The sequence below is a fragment of the Mastacembelus armatus genome, chromosome 5 (assembly GCF_900324485.2).
Source record: "Mastacembelus armatus chromosome 5, fMasArm1.2, whole genome shotgun sequence".
NCBI lineage: Eukaryota > Metazoa > Chordata > Actinopteri > Synbranchiformes > Mastacembelidae > Mastacembelus > Mastacembelus armatus.
The window spans coordinates 8,625,800-8,642,498 of NC_046637.1; the positions used below are offsets into that span (position 1 = coordinate 8,625,800).

A 16,699-nucleotide genomic window follows, 5' to 3' on the forward strand; every position below is an offset into this window, starting at 1 on the left:
TATTCTTGGAAGGTACATGTATGTTTTATCAAAGAATGAGTCACTGAGCAGAGGTCATTTGGAAATATCCTTTCATCTGGAAATAGATTCAGATATGCAGGTCATGCTATAAACTCCAGATAACATCTACAGACTTATTCTCTTTCCCCTCCTTTTTTATTCTTTTCTTTCCCCCCTCTCTTCATCCCTGTCAGTGGCATCATGCATGTTTTCACCTCTAAAGTGATTGTACCTGATTTATATGACAGGCCTTTAACCCTGCGTGTGCTTGTCCATCAGCATCAGGCAGAAAACACCCAAGGGCATGTATGAGCAGGACCAAATCTGGCTCTCTGTCATTCAATGCCTGTAACCTCCAACGAGAATACACTCCAACAAATCACATTTATTCCTGCGCTGTTGAGCTGTGAGTCAGTATAAGGTGAGATTTGCTGTGGGTTGTATGCATCCAAAAATATACTTCTCATAAATAAATGCAACTTATAAATTTACTTGCCTTATCTTGCAACAGTCTTACTGCATTGTTTAGATTTCAGTATATACATTTACTGGTATTTAAATAATGTGAATAGAACAGTCTGAATGTGGGTGATAGGCAGATTGAGCAAAGCCATGCTGTTGGGATCAAAATCTCAGCCTTAGTTAAGGCCTGAAAAAAAAAAACTTGTTAATTTATTTGAAGCAAATATTAGCCCAGATTATAGTACATTTGCAAGACTGATAAGGTCATTTTTCAAAATTTTTGATGAATTCAGAGATTTTGAGCAAGTAATCAAGACTGCATGTTGTCACCACCTGCAGTTAGTAGATGGCAAATGAAATGAATGGTATTATGATGCAATGGCCCCTCTTACTGGACATAAGTAGTACTACATGGTGGTTTGCATGTATATGTCAGGGATGACAAATGTCAGCAAACATACAAGCAAGCATAAGGCCACCAACTTTGTGGTTTGTTTTAAACATAGCAAAATACAACTTTTAAACAGTCTGTGCTTAATGTTTTGTATGTATTTAGATGATTTACCACGACCCTAGTTGGATAGACTGGGTTGGGATTACTCACTGGGCATCATTACAGATCCACATCATTCTGAGTAAAATAAATGATCCTTTAAATGACTATAATCACTCTTATGTCATATTAAGGGGTGATTCATTAGTTGATTAATGAGTTAAAAGAAATCTGACAAAAAAATTATATAAGTAGGTAATTATTAGTTATTAGTTAGAATTATCAAGCTAATATGCCAAATTTCAAGCTTTTTCAGTCTGAGGTTTTGGCTCTGCTTTGGTTTTAAAAGGTCTATGTAACTAATGTTGAGTCATATGTGTATTAGCCTGTATATGGCCAACTACTAGGCTATTACTATACTTTGTAATTTACTTAGTCAGCCCCCAGCCATTTATGTTATGTTATACGTATCGTAACCCAAGATTCTGTGTATTGGGCACAGCCCTCTGGGCTATCGCTATGGGTCATATCAGTGCGCAGGCGCGAAGAGGGGATATGACCCATAGCGATAGCCCAGAGGGGTGGGCACCAATGAGACAGAACATTAAGTGTGTTTCTATCGCCTCCGGAAATGAATTTTTTTTTTGCAGCGCTTTCAAAATAGAAGTCCTCTTGCTTCGTGGTCACGTGACTCCTCTGTTTACAGACATCCGGAGAAACATGGAGGACACCACTGGCAGTAATCCTCAATCTCTTGGCTTTACAGAGAAATTAAAGTCTTGGCTTTCTTGGTCATGGACTTACGTGTGCTTCGTTTGGTTCGGCATGGTGCTGATCATGGTGTACGTGCTGTGGAGCCCGCTGAAACTGCAGGAAACTCTAACCTCAGGTGAATGAATGCAACAGCTAGCTAGCTTTTGTTAGCCTTCGGCTATCTGGCAGCAAACGGGAGCTGGAGGTTTGACAGCTAGTTGGCTGATTGATCCAGACACAAGAAGAGTCAACTTTCTGCTTTGATTTACCGCGAGTCGCTAGTTGCACTGTTTTCTAAAGATAGCGTGCGGTTTGCAAGCTGAAATTCAGTTACTTTATTGTTGTGTTACCAAGTTTGCTGCTGTGAACATGATAGACGAGATGTTGTGCTGTTTCCAGTACGACCAGTATGCAGCGATAATGGTTTTCTGTGACACGATTACAGCAGAGGAGACTAACCTTTGACAGCCTCTGGTTGCACCGATGGCACTAATGTATGTGTCGCCTCTTCATCTTTCAGCCTCGGTGTTTTTAAATACACTGACTCCTAAATTCTATGTGGCTCTAACCGGGACCTCCTCTCTCATATCTGGACTCATCCTTGTGAGTTATCACCTCAATTTGTATATTTGTTTTGCACATTGGTTCAGTTATAGTTATTCACTTATTTTTTTTTTTTTTTTTTTTAAAGATGTTTTTACTTTATGCCACTTAAAGGATAGATTGCTGTAATCAATGCTCCTCTTATTAATAGATATTAAAATAGGCTACCCCTTCCTAATGCACCAGTGTAAGTGATGGTGGATGAAATACACAGTTTATGTAAGATTATTGTGCATCTTTGACAGTCTGATGTAATCAACTGAAGTGGGCATCTTGGAAAATTACAGTCTTATACGTTACATATTTTTGGAAGATCCCTTTCAGTATATGCTTGACTTATCTTACACAGACTGCTGAAGCCCCATATTAGTTTCAGGTAAGACTTTGCAGTGTATTTATACGCAGAAACAGGACTGTGAGTTTTGTCACCTATCACTTACATTTAGACTGATTTAGAAACATATTCTACAAGTGTCAGTCGAAGCTCATAGTGCAATGTTGCAATAGATGTTGTCCAAAGTTCCAGATTTGTCTAGTGCAGTGGTTCATAAACTGATGGGCAGAGTGTTGGAATAAATTTGACGAATCTCTTAGAAATCAAGATTAAGGTCACAAAGATTTATTCATGAAGAAAACTCACTAGGTGGGTGTTGCTCATCACCCAAAATGTCACTCTGTCTTGCTCTTGAGTTTACTGTCATTAAAGTACCTTTTTTTGTTTTGTAGCAATTTAGAATGAGTTTTATAAGTGAAATACGTATTTGTAGCTTTCAAAGAGGAACATGACAGAACCGTTTTGTCGTCACGACAGATATTTGAATGGTGGTATTTTCGTAAATATGGGACCTCGTTCATTGAGCAAGTGTCGGTGAGCCACCTGCGTCCTCTCCTGGGAGGAGTAGAGAGCAGCTCCACGACTGGCCTGTTCTCGTCGGTCAATGGAGAGGCAGAGCCTAGACCCAGTGTTTCAGGTAAATATGTGTGTAACACAAACCTTAACAACAATGCTACTCATAATACTACTAACACTAATAATATTTTACCTTGACAGAGTGTAAGGTCTGGAGGAACCCACTGAATCTGTTCAGAGGAGCAGAATACAACAGGTATGTGCTGTTTTCAGATGTGTGTTTCAGAATGCATATAGCAGTGCTTAGCTTGGTTGGCCTTAAGGTGAAACTATTTATAAAGATAAATACCTGCTTAATCATACTGTGTCTATGGTGCTAGATAAGGTCAGTTTTATTTGATTCACTAATTATTATGTAACTGTAATAAAACTGTTTTTTACTTTACTGCACTACAGGTACACCTGGGTAACAGGGAAGGAACCCTTAACATACTATGATATGAACCTCTCTGCTCAAGACCATCAGACCTTCTTCACAGGAGACACTCAGCAGTTGAGGCCAGAGGATGCTGGTGAGTTTTAATCTTACAGAGACTAAATCCCCCACTGAGTAACACCTGCAGAGATATTTCTTACAACCATGCAATTGCAACCTCACATTCTACTGCTTTATTTTCTTGGAAGAGGTTTCTCTGGTGTATTGCAAATGTTCACAACAAACTGCTTTTGGTTTTTTCTCGTAGAACATGGATGCATGCACTTTTTTTATGCCAGGACACTAATGCCATATCCATACTAAGCCTGAGTTCTTCATCTCATTACAGTCATGCAGAAAGCTTGGAGAGAGAGAAATCCTCAGGCTAGGATCAGAGCAGCTTACCAGGCCATAGAAATAAACCATGAGTAAGTCCTACTCCTATACTGCTACATATTATCTCTGTAAATGCTCTAGCTCTAAACATAAAGTTGTGATCATGAATTTACATACCCCTGGCACCACCTTTTTTTAAAATATAAATGATCACATGGAAACCTTTGTTTGTAAGGAAAGTGGCTATATGATGTCTTTAGTAATTGCAGTTCTCATTATGATTTTATAGAGGCAGACGTGTTCTGCAGGTTCAGTTATATTTTCCAAAAAATGTCTCACACTGTGGCAGGGTTATTTAAATTTATGAGCAAAATTGTAATAATGTGTCTTGTAAATAACATCTGACATGGTAATGCATTTAAAATGCTTCAGTTACAGGCATAAATATAAAATGAGTATAATTATATGATTTTTATTGGTGGATTCATATGAGGATGGGCTGTTAAAAATTGAACCCTTTGTGTGTGTGTATCTGTATCTGTGTACAGATGTGCTGCAGCCTATGTGCTTTTAGCAGAGGAAGAAGCTACAACTATCACAGAAGCTGAACGCCTCTTCAAAAAAGCACTAACTATTGGCAAGGAGGGATTTGCATATACAGTGGTTCTCATCTATTGTTAATTCTGATGAACAATAGCAGAAAGATAGCAACCTTTAAGAGCAACTACACCCAGTTATAATCCTGCTTGTGCAATATGCTGTGACACACTCTACCACACTTAAATAGTATGCAACTGGACATTGCAGGTAAGTGCGGTTATACTGTAAATAGAAGAGACTGCATAGATCCCCAGTCACCTTTGATGGCGGAACTTACTGCAAGGGCAATATTACATAAATACATCTCTATGTAGTCAAAAGGCATTTTCATGTTTTGAATTTCTTTAAAATGATAAGTGTTTTGTTTATTAAATGGCTCATATTTTATCTTTGCCATCCACAGCTGGAAAAGATATGAACTTACTGGTGTACATTAAACGTAGATTGGCAATGTGTGCACGCAAGCTGGGACGGATTAAAGAAGCAGTGAAGATGATGAGAGATGTAAGTTTCTATGCAAAAAAAAAAGACTTCTTAACATTTTATAGTCCTTACTGCTGTTGTCTCCAAGCTTGTCGAATTACCCATGCAGCTGAGTAACAAACTGAGGCAACATGCCTGAAGTATTGAAAACATGCCAATTCAATGATAATACTAGTAAACGATATACTGTTATAATGGTATGTACAATGCTTTATCTTTCTGTAGTTAATGAAGGAATTTCCACTGTTGGGAATGTTAAATATACATGAAAACCTCTTGGAGGCACTTCTGGAGCTTCAGGCATATGCTGATGTCCAAGCGGTCCTCGCCAAATATGATGGTAAAACTGATCCAAATAAACATTCACATTTTCTATCATCAGCACAGCTTATATATCATGTAGCCTCAATTTATTGTTATTTATCGCCACTGTAGACATCAGCTTGCCAAAATCAGCCACTATATGCTACACATCTGCACTGTTGAAAGCACGGGCTGTATCAGATAAGTGAGTTTTCATTTCGGTTCCTGATGTTTCATATCTGTCAGAACTGAACTTTTAAACATGCATAGATGCAGTCTTTCATATGATGTGTTTTGTTGCAGGTTCTCTCCAGAGGCAGCGTCCAGGCGGGGGCTTAGCACAGCAGAGATGAATGCTGTGGAGGCTATACACAGAGCTGTTGAATTCAATCCACACGTGCCAAAGGTCAGTCATTAGAGTCTTGTGATTATTGTAGCCCTGTAAATCATATTGAAAACATTGTGACGTGAAGTTACGCTTGAATGAACCTGACTTGATGGTGAGTCAGTCATCTTGAAAAGCCTCTTTGACACCTGCTGTGGAAATGGTTACCTGTGTGTAACCTCCACAGAAATCACAAATTGAATATTCAGTATGTCCACAGCCTTCAAATAGAACAGTCTTCATGCTGTATACCTGCTCACCAGCAGGTGTCAGTGTAGGTGTCCATATTGTAGCTCAGCTAATTTTATCACACTTGTAGTGTTGACTGTGTATTTAACATGTATTTTTCCATTGACCTGTCTTTGATGATATTGAGTAATATTGTTACAATTTAAAAAAAAAAAGTTTGCCATCAAATAGGTATATTTGCCTTTAGCTTCTATAGTGCAATGTTTTTAGAATCATATATTCATTGTTTTTTTTAGTTTTGTTTGAATTTTAATTAAATTTTTAAAAAAATTTAATAACTTTAAATATAAGCATAACAGATACATTGATCACAATAATGGCTCAGCCTGGGCACACATGAGACTACAGTGGATCTCTCTCTCTGGCCTTTCCCATCAGTTCCCACAGGATTAGATGTCACACACACTCATGCTCACACAGAGTCAGACACAACTAGTTGTAGCAGAGTTTTGTCTCACATTAGCCTTTGTAGTGTGGTGTTGTTTCATCTCATGGTCTCCTTTTCTAAGAGAGAGAAAGAGAATCAGTGTGTTTGTGTGTGTGGAGGGGGTAGACGTCAGCCAAGGACTTTGATCTAGCCTTTGATTATAAAGTGAGGGCCCTCATCTTCAATGTCTTTCCAACTGCTCTCTTCCTATCCTGCCCAGAGGCAGCAGTCCTCTCCTGTATCATCACATACCCTCATCCTGTTGCTTATCCTCTCAAATTGCCTCATCGCCTCTTTGAGCCATACAGAGTCTGAATCTGGAGACCACTGCCAGCTTTATCAAAATGTTTTCTATGAGTGTTAAATAAATAGCCAACTGATATGATGAATTTATATTAATTAATTTTAATTTATAACTCAGCAGTGATGTACGATTATTATTAAACTCATGGTTCACCATATGACTCCGGCATCTTATACTTACTCAGGTGTCACAGCAGAGATGTGTTGAGTTTTTGAAAATGGAGGGGTGTTTTTGCTTTGTGTTCTCTGACATGTCTGAATAATGAGTGCACCTGTGACTCTGGCCTTTATAGACACCGACTGGCATGTTGTCCCCTAAAGTATAGTCTGCCCAAGGGGTTTTGTTTAAGGTTGTAGTCTTTTATAGATTTAGGTAAGGCTTTAGGTAATGACATTTTATTAAGCAATTAGTCCTTCAGGATTAACTGAGTACTTATGTATTGCATAAAATGTGAAAAAAAAAAAATCTGACATTTAAATCACAATTAATGTGTTGTTTGACTGTATTAGATTAGAAAAGTATTTTATCAGCAGCATAAACAGCTGTCGACACATAGTAAAAAGCAGCGGGAGTGGATTAAGAACTATTTTTAAAGAGCTGTTCATAAATTAATAATAGCATCAACCTTTGTTACAGCTTAACACCAATGTTACTTCAGATCAGTTAAACATACTGGAACTACAGGTTCTGGACAGCAGTCTGTGGGGAAACATTAAACCCAGTATAATTTTAAGTATACAGAAACATGTATCCTAAATCTCTCATCACAAATGACTCAACAAATCTTCTGTCGGTTTGTGTTTCAGTAGTGAAGAAATACTAGATAGCAGCGTTGGGGGATTTTTTTCATCATTTTTCACCCATTGTCAATGTACCAGTGGTCACTCAAGGCCCGAAGCTCAGCGGTTTGATGTCTAGTCTCCAAGATGGGGGAAAAAAAAAAGTGGTGCTCACCCATCCCACATTACCATTACTGAGCTGCCTTTGAGCAAGAGTGTTAAATCACAAGTGGAGCTGCTAGGTAACTCAACAGTTCTCAGACCCACCCTCTGTGGACCATACTTTTCTGTATATATTCTGTATGTCTAGAACAAAGTTGTTGACTGAGATTCTGACAGATTAACATTACCATCCCTCATGCCATGATGCTGCCATGATGCTGCCATGATGCTGCCATGATGCTGCCATGATGCTGCCATGATGCTGCCATGGTTAATAAAAACAACCCACAAGCTTCTGCCTGCCACTGCTGAACTAGGGAATGAAGGAACATGGTTAGGTTGTTAGGTCAAGCTTGAAGTGTGTGTGTGTGCTAGTGCTATCACGCATGCCAAAAAGATTGTGTATGAATATCATGATAGGCTACATCACAAGAGAAGGCTATGCATACACTAAACCCAACATTCACACTTGTTTGTGCTTCAGTAGCACAGCTGTTTCTGTACAAGCCATCCTCCCACATGACCCCTTTCCCTTTTCCCTCACTAGCTCTCCATCTTGCCCCCATTTCCCTCTTCCCCTTTGCTCCCTTCTATTTTCTTCTTCTCTTCATCTTTTTGTCCTCTTTTTATCTTCCCCTCCTCCTCTTCTTGCCCTTTGCACTTGACCCCAGTCAAGCCAGAACTTGTCTGCCCTCAGGAGGCAAGGAGGGTTGGACCTGGTTAATACTTGAATGGGAGACTGCCTTGGAATACCAGGTGCTGCAAGCAAGCATTGGACATCAGGCTAGCAACCCATGCCCATAAAAACCTCATTCTACAAGAAACGATGAGCGTGTTTTCCAATGGGACTTCACCAGCCACTGTGATGAGGAACACAACCAAACAAACTCTTCTTCCTCCTCCACCACCTCCACCTTTTTCTCCATGTCTCTCTGTCAATTCCCATCAGCTTCCCCACCAGCCAGTGGTTTAAAAACAGTTTGTCAGACGCTTGGATAGCCGGTCAAGTTTTCTCGCTTCCTGAATTTGCTTTATATTTACTGCCACTTTGGCCCATGCACATTCATTTTGAAGCAGTCAAGGTGACCCAATCCCATCTGCCTTGGTAGTTTATTTCACCTTGGAGAGCATTTTCTCATCTCACCCCATTGTGGTTGATATTCTCTGATCTAGATGGCCTGTCAGGGCTCAGCAATGTGGACCTTTGCTTAGATTACCTCTGAAATTGGCTTTTTGGTTTGCAAATTGAGACAGAGTACCAGTCCTGGGTTTGTTGTGAATTAAGATGGATGAGGTTTGATTCAGCAAAGGAAAGGGGGGGTTGTTACAATTTGTGTTTCTAAACGCCTGTTTTCTTTCACTGCCCACGTGTGTGTGCAGAGCAAAACTTACAGTGTATGTCATTGTTACCTGTGGGTCCCATTGTGAGAGGCAAAGTGCCGTAGATTAAAATCAGAAGGCAGCTTATGAGTTATGCTCTGGGCTTATGATTGGCCAGGGATAAAAGGAGAACACATGAAACTCAATCCCTTCATCAAAGAGGCGACAGGGAGTGGAGAAGTAGACTGAAGAATTGTGTGTGGGAGGGGTGCTTCCATAGGGGACTGAGGTGTCACTAGGTCTAATGCTGTGGCATGCACCGAAGGACAGCTGAGCAGCCAGTCTTTCTAAATTGTTAATCTTAAAACACTGAGGACTTAGGCATACATGGGTGTCATATACTAACAGCATACACAGCAGACTAATACGCAGGTGGAAATATGAGTAAAACTGTAAAATATTTACATTTACCTGTAAAATATATAAGTTTAAGCAAAATGACACATTGTATTATCAAAATGATCAAACCTCAAGGGTAAAATGAGCCTAAAAGGGAAACTGGCATTCATTCAGATAATGTGTCTTATTTTTGCATATTTAAAGTAGTAGTTTTATACAGATGAGAAGTGTGGTAGTGTTTTCTTGCAGAGATAACTGCCTGCCTTAAGCCTTAGGCCAGGGAAGCAGAAGAAGGTGAAAAGTTTGTGCTCAGAATAACACAGGGTAACTGAGAAAGACAAACAAGCAGCTTCTGGTTGTGAGCAGCAGTCTCTCCTTGTAATGACTGCAGAATATGTTAGGATGGAAACAGAAGAGGCTAGAAAAAGAGGCATCTTGCATGCTTGAATGAACAGGAGAGAGATCGATGAAGTGGAGTTTCTCACCTGTCAGATGGTACCCTGCTTTATTAAGCCTTTACCTATGAGGGTGGGGGATTCAGGGCCTGGTGAGGAAGGCACAAGAAATTCAAGGAAGCTCTCTGAATATAACATATAACAACAGTAAATATCTAACAGTTATTGCAATGCAAAGTGAGAAATAACGTCAGAAATTGTTTCAGTAGGAGATTAGAAATTATATTTAAAGTTTTTTTTTTTTTTTACTTATATTAGCTAGTTAGTTTTTGGATTGTTTTGTGTGTATAGATGAGCGATCTGTGTTCACCACTTGCCTGAAGTGTGCAAGGTTGTCGACCGTTTTCTTTAGTTAGACTGAGCATATGTCCGTATGAGACAGTGAAGAGAGAGCAAGAAGATGCAGAGTAAATCAAGATTAGTGGAGAAGCAGATTTGTTCAGGCAGCAGGGTAAGAAGAAGTAAGGAGAATGAGAGGCATGGGTGAGCCAGATTACCAGTGTAAGTACTGGGACTTTAGACTAAGGCTTATTGTCTAGCAAGCTGAAGCAGCATGGCAGACAGCTGGAAAAAGGGATGAGCTAGGTTGAAGAGCCCAGGCAGACTATGATCATGGGGGCGAGAGTGGGGACAGAAGGTAAAGCAGGGGGAGATGGGTGAAACACTATGGCTGGCTGCATAGATGGATGGATGGATGGCTGAGCCTTTGACCATGGAAGGGATTAGACAGGATTAGCTGTGGGGTAACCTTCCCAAAGTGACAGTCTGAGATTCAGAGCACTATGAATTTGGCCGCCTGGGAATCCAGCCCAGGGGGCTCCTGCCCTGCACATGGGTTTTGTTTAAAACAAACGCCTGCCACACTGGGCACCACAGATATAAAATGTATAGAATGTCAAGTTTATGAAAGTCATTATGAATCCAATAATGGCTTATCTGTTGCCAAAAATTAGACCATATTTAAGAAAATCTTTCCACAGTATAGTCATGTTGTTATTTCTTGATGGTTGTTCTGTGTTATTTCTGAAAGCAGACCTGTTCTATAGGTTGTGACTCTGTGATTTGGGCCTTTGTCAGCACAGTGAACCATCTGACTCACTGGGACAAACTTACACAGTAGGGGGGGGGGGGGGGGGTGTTACACATTCATGGAATGAATGTACTGTACTGTAACAATCACACAGTCCACACAGTCACACAATCACACACACACACAGCTTTGAAAAGCTGTCCCTCCCACCTTCAACAATTGCAAAATAAGGCTCTTTAGCAACAAATACCTCACATGAAGAAAATATGTCTCCAGTCTGCAGGGAGTTGACCAGAGGGAATTACACAATGGAACAAAGTGAAGTGCTGACTGACAAACAAGATAAAAACGAAAATGTGAATCAAACCATCAGATAGATAGAGAGATAGATAGATAGATAGATAGATAGCAAACACTTTCCCACTTCATTGAGTACAACCCATTTGAGTGTCTTTTGGCCACTAAGTTGTTCGGATTGTTTCACCAAAAACTTTTATAGCCACCTGCTGCTTTGAGCTGGAAATGTAGTATACATACAGGCTTTTGGGACTTGAAGTAGCTTCAGTACCAGACCAGGGTTGCATATTTGTCAGGTTTTGTAAGATAAAATAATCATACAGAAGTCTATTTAATCAAATATTTGACAAAAATAGTTGTGATTCTGCTGTAACTCATTATTTTGCAAGCTGTGAAAGTAGAGTTTAAACAAACTGTTCATCTATCCTCTGAATATTATATATAGATATTCAGATTTTGGTTCACAGTTTTATAATTCTCCTTTATAGTACAAAGTGCAACTATAACACTCTTCTACTTTGCTTTACCAAATTCGGGAACCAAATGACATTTACATACTCAATGTATACTGAACAAATGTCCTACTTCAACTTTCTGTCTTCAGTACCTATTAGAGATGAAGAGCCTGATCCTGCCTCCAGAGCACATCTTAAAGAGGGGTGACAGCGAGGCAGTGGCATATGCTTTCTTTCACCTGCAACACTGGAAGAGGGCAGAGGGAGCCTTAAACCTACTACACTGTACCTGGGAGGGTAGTGAGTAAAATTTCTATGTCTTCCACTGTACATCAATACCTTGTAAATAGAGCTTTTTAGGTCTGCCGTTATGATTGTTAAATTGTGTATAATTGCTTATGGTGCTCTGGTCCTTTTCAAAGTGAATTGAACCCATCATGTATAAGTTCGGTTGTAACTATTGTAATAATTTAATCCATCCAGTCCAGATTTAATCCTGCTGGTCACAAGATTGCCTCTTGAATCTTAAGGCACACAACTGCTCTGTTCATACAAGGATAAAATAACTCCTCACAGGAAATATGAGATTATTCTATTTATTAGGATGTTGGTATCTTTTCACCCTGTATAATATTTTGCTACTTAGTTGATTTACTAACATTAGTTGTTTTAAACTTTAAGCTTCAATAGTTCAAACTGCCAGCTATGTTGATTAAAATATTTTTTCACAATTTACTGACATATTATACTCGTCTTAATTCAATGTCTGTCTTTCAAGCCTTCCGAATAATTCCCTACCCACTGGAGAAGGGTCACCTGTTTTACCCCTACCCAGGATGCACGGAAACAGCAGATAGGGAACTACTGCCCTGTAAGTACCAAAGGCCTTGAAGGTGTCGTGATTTCAGTTTGATAATCTCATTAATCATCTCACCGTTTAAACCTCATCTTCCACCAGAATGTTTCGGTTCTGTTGACCTGACTTTATGTTGCTCTCTCTTGTTCTGGTTGTTTCTTCCTCTTCTTCACCGCAGCTTTCCATGAGGTGTCTGTGTACCCAAAGAAAGAGCTTCCATTCTTCATCCTCTTCACAGCAGGCCTTTGCTCCTTCACTGCCATGCTGGCCATGCTCACACATCAGTTCCCAGAGCTCATGGGTGTTTTCGCCAAAGCAGTAAGTACTGGAACTGATCATGTCAAGTTGATTTCAAAAGGTGTTGATTTTGAAATTTTAGATGCTAATTCAGACACGCCCCTTTTAATCGTGAAAGCAGTTAATCTCAGACGTGTACAGGTATGTTCAGTTAATAACTGATCAGGTCTTTTTTTTTAACCTGAACCTTTTAACTCATGTGGTAATTGCTGTCTTCTATCACTGTCAGTAACACTGGAAACTCATGGGAGTTGTAGGCCCATAAAGTCAGTGTTTCCCGCCAAAACAAGCCATAGTCCAACTTAAGCTGTCAGTAACCACAGTTGAGCAGTGCAAGCTTATCGCTATAGCAAACACAGCAGTGTAACTTACAGCCTTAAAGATTTAGAAACCTTAAATGCGTGTATGACTTTATTTATTATAGGAGTGTTGCGTTATCTGTTTTAGTTTTAGCTTGGCAAGCTCCTTGCAAGCTGTTCCGTTGTTTATGATCATCCTGTTTATTAGGGCCTGCCTTTACAGAGACTCAAAGACAACAAGGCCACAGAGAACATCTAGTCCCCTTCCTTTTGTTATGAAAAAGATTGGGTGCTGATAGGATTTTTACAGCAGGGCCAAAAAGCCTGGTTTGTGTAATGTTCAGATAGAGTGCATGAAGACCATTGAGGGAGGAACACAGAGGTCCCACTGCCTTCTGAGGAAAAACAGATTTCTCCCAATCTGCTGCTCTTGAAAAAAAGATCCAGCCAAGGCAAGACAGTGGTGGTGGTGGCGGCAGTTAGTCATTCCTTAATTTATGGATACCAAACATGTAAAGTATAGTAGTGAAATATGTTTTAATATATTAAATAGGACTAGAGAGTACTTGATTTGCACTTGTCTGGCCAGTATGATATATCCTTGTATGAGACTATTAAAGTGTCAGTTATATTAAGAACACCTAGTTTCAGCAAAAATCCATGTTGTAATATTTTATAGGACATTTTACTGTTACCGGCTAATCTAAATCACTAACAGTACTCACTCTAATATATTGTAAAGTATATATTACAGCTTAATGTTAGATAATATACTTTGCTGGCAATCATAAAACAATTTTGTGTTTGATTTTTCTTAATTGAAAATAATAGAAATGTTTACTTTTCTGTTCCAGTTATAATTGTTTTACCTTAGATAGATTATATAACTTCCATAACATCGCTTGGTAGCATTTGTGGATTAAATTGTTTTACTCAGATATTACTGAAGATAATTATGCTTTTTCTTCCCTTTTCAGTTTTTCAGTACGCTTTTTGCACCTCTGGGTTTCTTCGCAGACAAGATGGAAAGTTTCATGCCGTCCAGTTTTTGGCACCAGCTGACTCAGATCTGACCCCATCTCTCATACAAACACACTCACACACATACACACACACACACGCACACACACACACACACACACACACACACACACAACGTACAAGGAGACACACCAATACCACTCCAAACTCTCAGACAAAAAGTGTTTGCTCTCCTGTCTTCAGCATTGCTGTCAACTTTCTGCATTGTTACTGATTATGTTGGCTAAGGTTATATCAACACGGCAATACCACTCTTAAGATGCTCTCCCACACTGTTCCAGCAGCAAGAGTTTTTCCAAGAACATGTTTGGAGGATACCATTTGTTGTGACTTCACAGGGCTATTCATTTTGTCGTCACGTTACCACAGATGCACTAGTCTGTTTAGTCACAATTATGAATTGAATCATGAAAAAACTGAAACTGTGTGTTGCACTATATGATCCTTTTTTTAGTACTATCAACTGAGATGAGTGACTTTATCATCTTAACAATGCAAATTATCCTTTTCCCCCCTATTCTCAGCATAATTATTTATATGTATCAGAAAGATCTTATGGAGTATTCAGTATGGGAACCTATGTGTCCTACATCAATGCTGTGCACCCCGCAGACATCTAGTGGGCCAGATTTAAAAGTCTCTCAGACCTCCTAAAAACAGAGCTGTGATTTACAGCCTTGGAGTGTCTGCAGTGTATACAATACCTCTGCAGTTCAACAGTTGTTACCATGGCATGACAACTCAGCACTATATCACTGGGGAAACGGTCGCCCCTCCAATATTGAAACATACTGGGCACAGTAAGAGCTCACATAGCATCAATCATTTCCTCCGATTCGACTAGAGACCAAGTGCTGGTCAGTCAGCAGCACCATTACAAGAATCACACAGCACAGTAAATGTATCAAATAGCTGTAATTCAGTAAAGTCATTCTAACTATATGGTATCCAATTTCTTCAGTTCAGGACATTAACTGGTTCTCACAATGCACTGAGCATATTCAGTTAGTCTTGCTGACACATACTGTATGCTGAGTTGCAATTAGAGCTGGTAAGCAACATGTGCAGACATACTGTACAAAGTAAATTAATACACACAAACTCCCCTGTGGCTGCAAGTTTTGCCAGAAATGGTGCAGGTGTTGATTCTGCCATCACTGGGTTGGTTCTCTGTTTCATCAGACTGCACAGTATGTGATACCAGTACCACCTTGTTGTAAAATATAATGTTAAACTGATGGATAATGTAATCACTTGTCAGAAATATATGACCGTGGTGCAAAAATTGTAATAAAACCCTGTAGATGTATTATACTGTATATCCATGTTATCCACCACAGATGTACAGTAAGACTATTAGTGTAATATTTGAAGCTTATTAAAAAATTGAATACATCAACACTGATGTACAGTAAAATTATGATGACGCCAATAGTTTATTACATGTATTACCAGGTTTTATTGCAGTTTATACCTTTTACCATGGTCATGTTTGTTTTATTGTGTTAAGTAATGTTACTTGAACAACAGATAATTGTCAATATTCATGCCTCATGCTTAACCGTGAATGACATTATACTGACAACTCTCCATACTTGATTACAAAAAAATATGATAATAACGTGCCTTTTAAGTACATCACACTAACTCAACACTCAAATTTTGCATTTACTTGCCCTACAGTATAGATGTGAAGGTTATTAGCAATGCTGTCTGTATTTCTGTATTAAATTAGGTAAATATATGCCTTTAAAAGTGTAATTTCTAACAGAATTATTCAGTGTCCAAGGAAAAGCATCAGTATCAGTGACATGCCTTGTAGAAAGTACAAAGGGCATATTGGATTATATTGTTAATAATATATTTGTATAATATTGGCCTATAATATTTGTCTCTAAATTCTTGACACATTAAATGTCTAATTTATGGTGTTTTTGTGCAGCTGAAGTGTACAAGTTCATGCTGAAGACGGGAGAATGTGTGAACAATTAACTAACGTTGGTTGAATTTGGAAGTCAAACTCAAAATAAATTACTCTTCCAGTGCAATATCTGATCATGTGTGGTATTTATTTTTGTTGTGTTCTGGAGGTGCATTATGTGCAGATAAAGGACTAGCTTTAGATGTACTTTAGTGGGCATAGACAAACTGACATGCTTCACCTGATTCAAAAGCTTCACAATTTCTCTCCACATGTATGGCCATGTAAAAGCCAAAGCCAACTTTTTAAAATTTAAGATTTTATTAGTATACTTTGAAAGGCAGAAGTCATTTCTCCCATCTTTCAAAGTAACTTTTGTATTGATAGGTAGCTGGTTTCTTTCTGAAGGACATCATGCCACTGCTGAGCCTGCATTATATAGAGCCAAGAGCCATCATGCCCATCATAATGATTATACCACTCCACCACCATCAGCAGATGCTTTTACACAGGATGTTTCCAGTGAACCACTGGTGCCATAATCATACTCCATACACTCATGCTTAAGTGGTGAGCAGTGGTAATGAAAATCACTGTTGAGGACTGTTGACGGATGCTCAAGTGTTTTCTCTGAGTGCCAGAGTGGGTTTCATGCAGCATGTTGA

At 39.1% G+C, this 16,699-nt stretch overlaps 1 protein-coding gene across 1 annotated transcript; it reads left to right on the forward strand.

Annotated features, from left to right (window-relative positions):
* The first annotated feature begins 299 nt into the window (after nt 1–299).
* On the forward strand, nt 300–16,161 carry st7l (suppression of tumorigenicity 7 like). Its single transcript, XM_026306770.2, has 16 exons — nt 300–421; nt 1,662–1,844; nt 2,229–2,311; nt 3,123–3,282; nt 3,363–3,417; nt 3,618–3,733; nt 3,986–4,064; nt 4,521–4,609; nt 4,976–5,076; nt 5,281–5,395; nt 5,491–5,563; nt 5,662–5,764; nt 11,770–11,920; nt 12,399–12,491; nt 12,655–12,794; nt 14,050–16,161. The coding sequence occupies exons 2-16, from the start codon at nt 1,676–1,678 to the stop codon at nt 14,143–14,145; spliced, it is 1,623 nt and encodes a 540-aa protein (XP_026162555.1). The 5' UTR covers nt 300–421; nt 1,662–1,675; the 3' UTR covers nt 14,146–16,161.
* Nucleotides 16,162–16,699: the final 538 nt, after the last annotated feature.

Bases quoted from the DNA above. Each gene is read 5' to 3' on its own strand.
- st7l (XM_026306770.2), top strand. From the start codon at position 1,676: ATGGAGGACACCACTGGCAGTAATCCTCAATCTCTTGGCTTTACAGAG. The intron at 1,845-2,228 runs GTGAATGAATGC...TTCATCTTTCAG, and splicing joins GCAGGAAACTCTAACCTCAG to CCTCGGTGTTTTTAAATACA. The intron at 5,077-5,280 runs GTAAGTTTCTAT...ATCTTTCTGTAG, and splicing joins CAGTGAAGATGATGAGAGAT to TTAATGAAGGAATTTCCACT.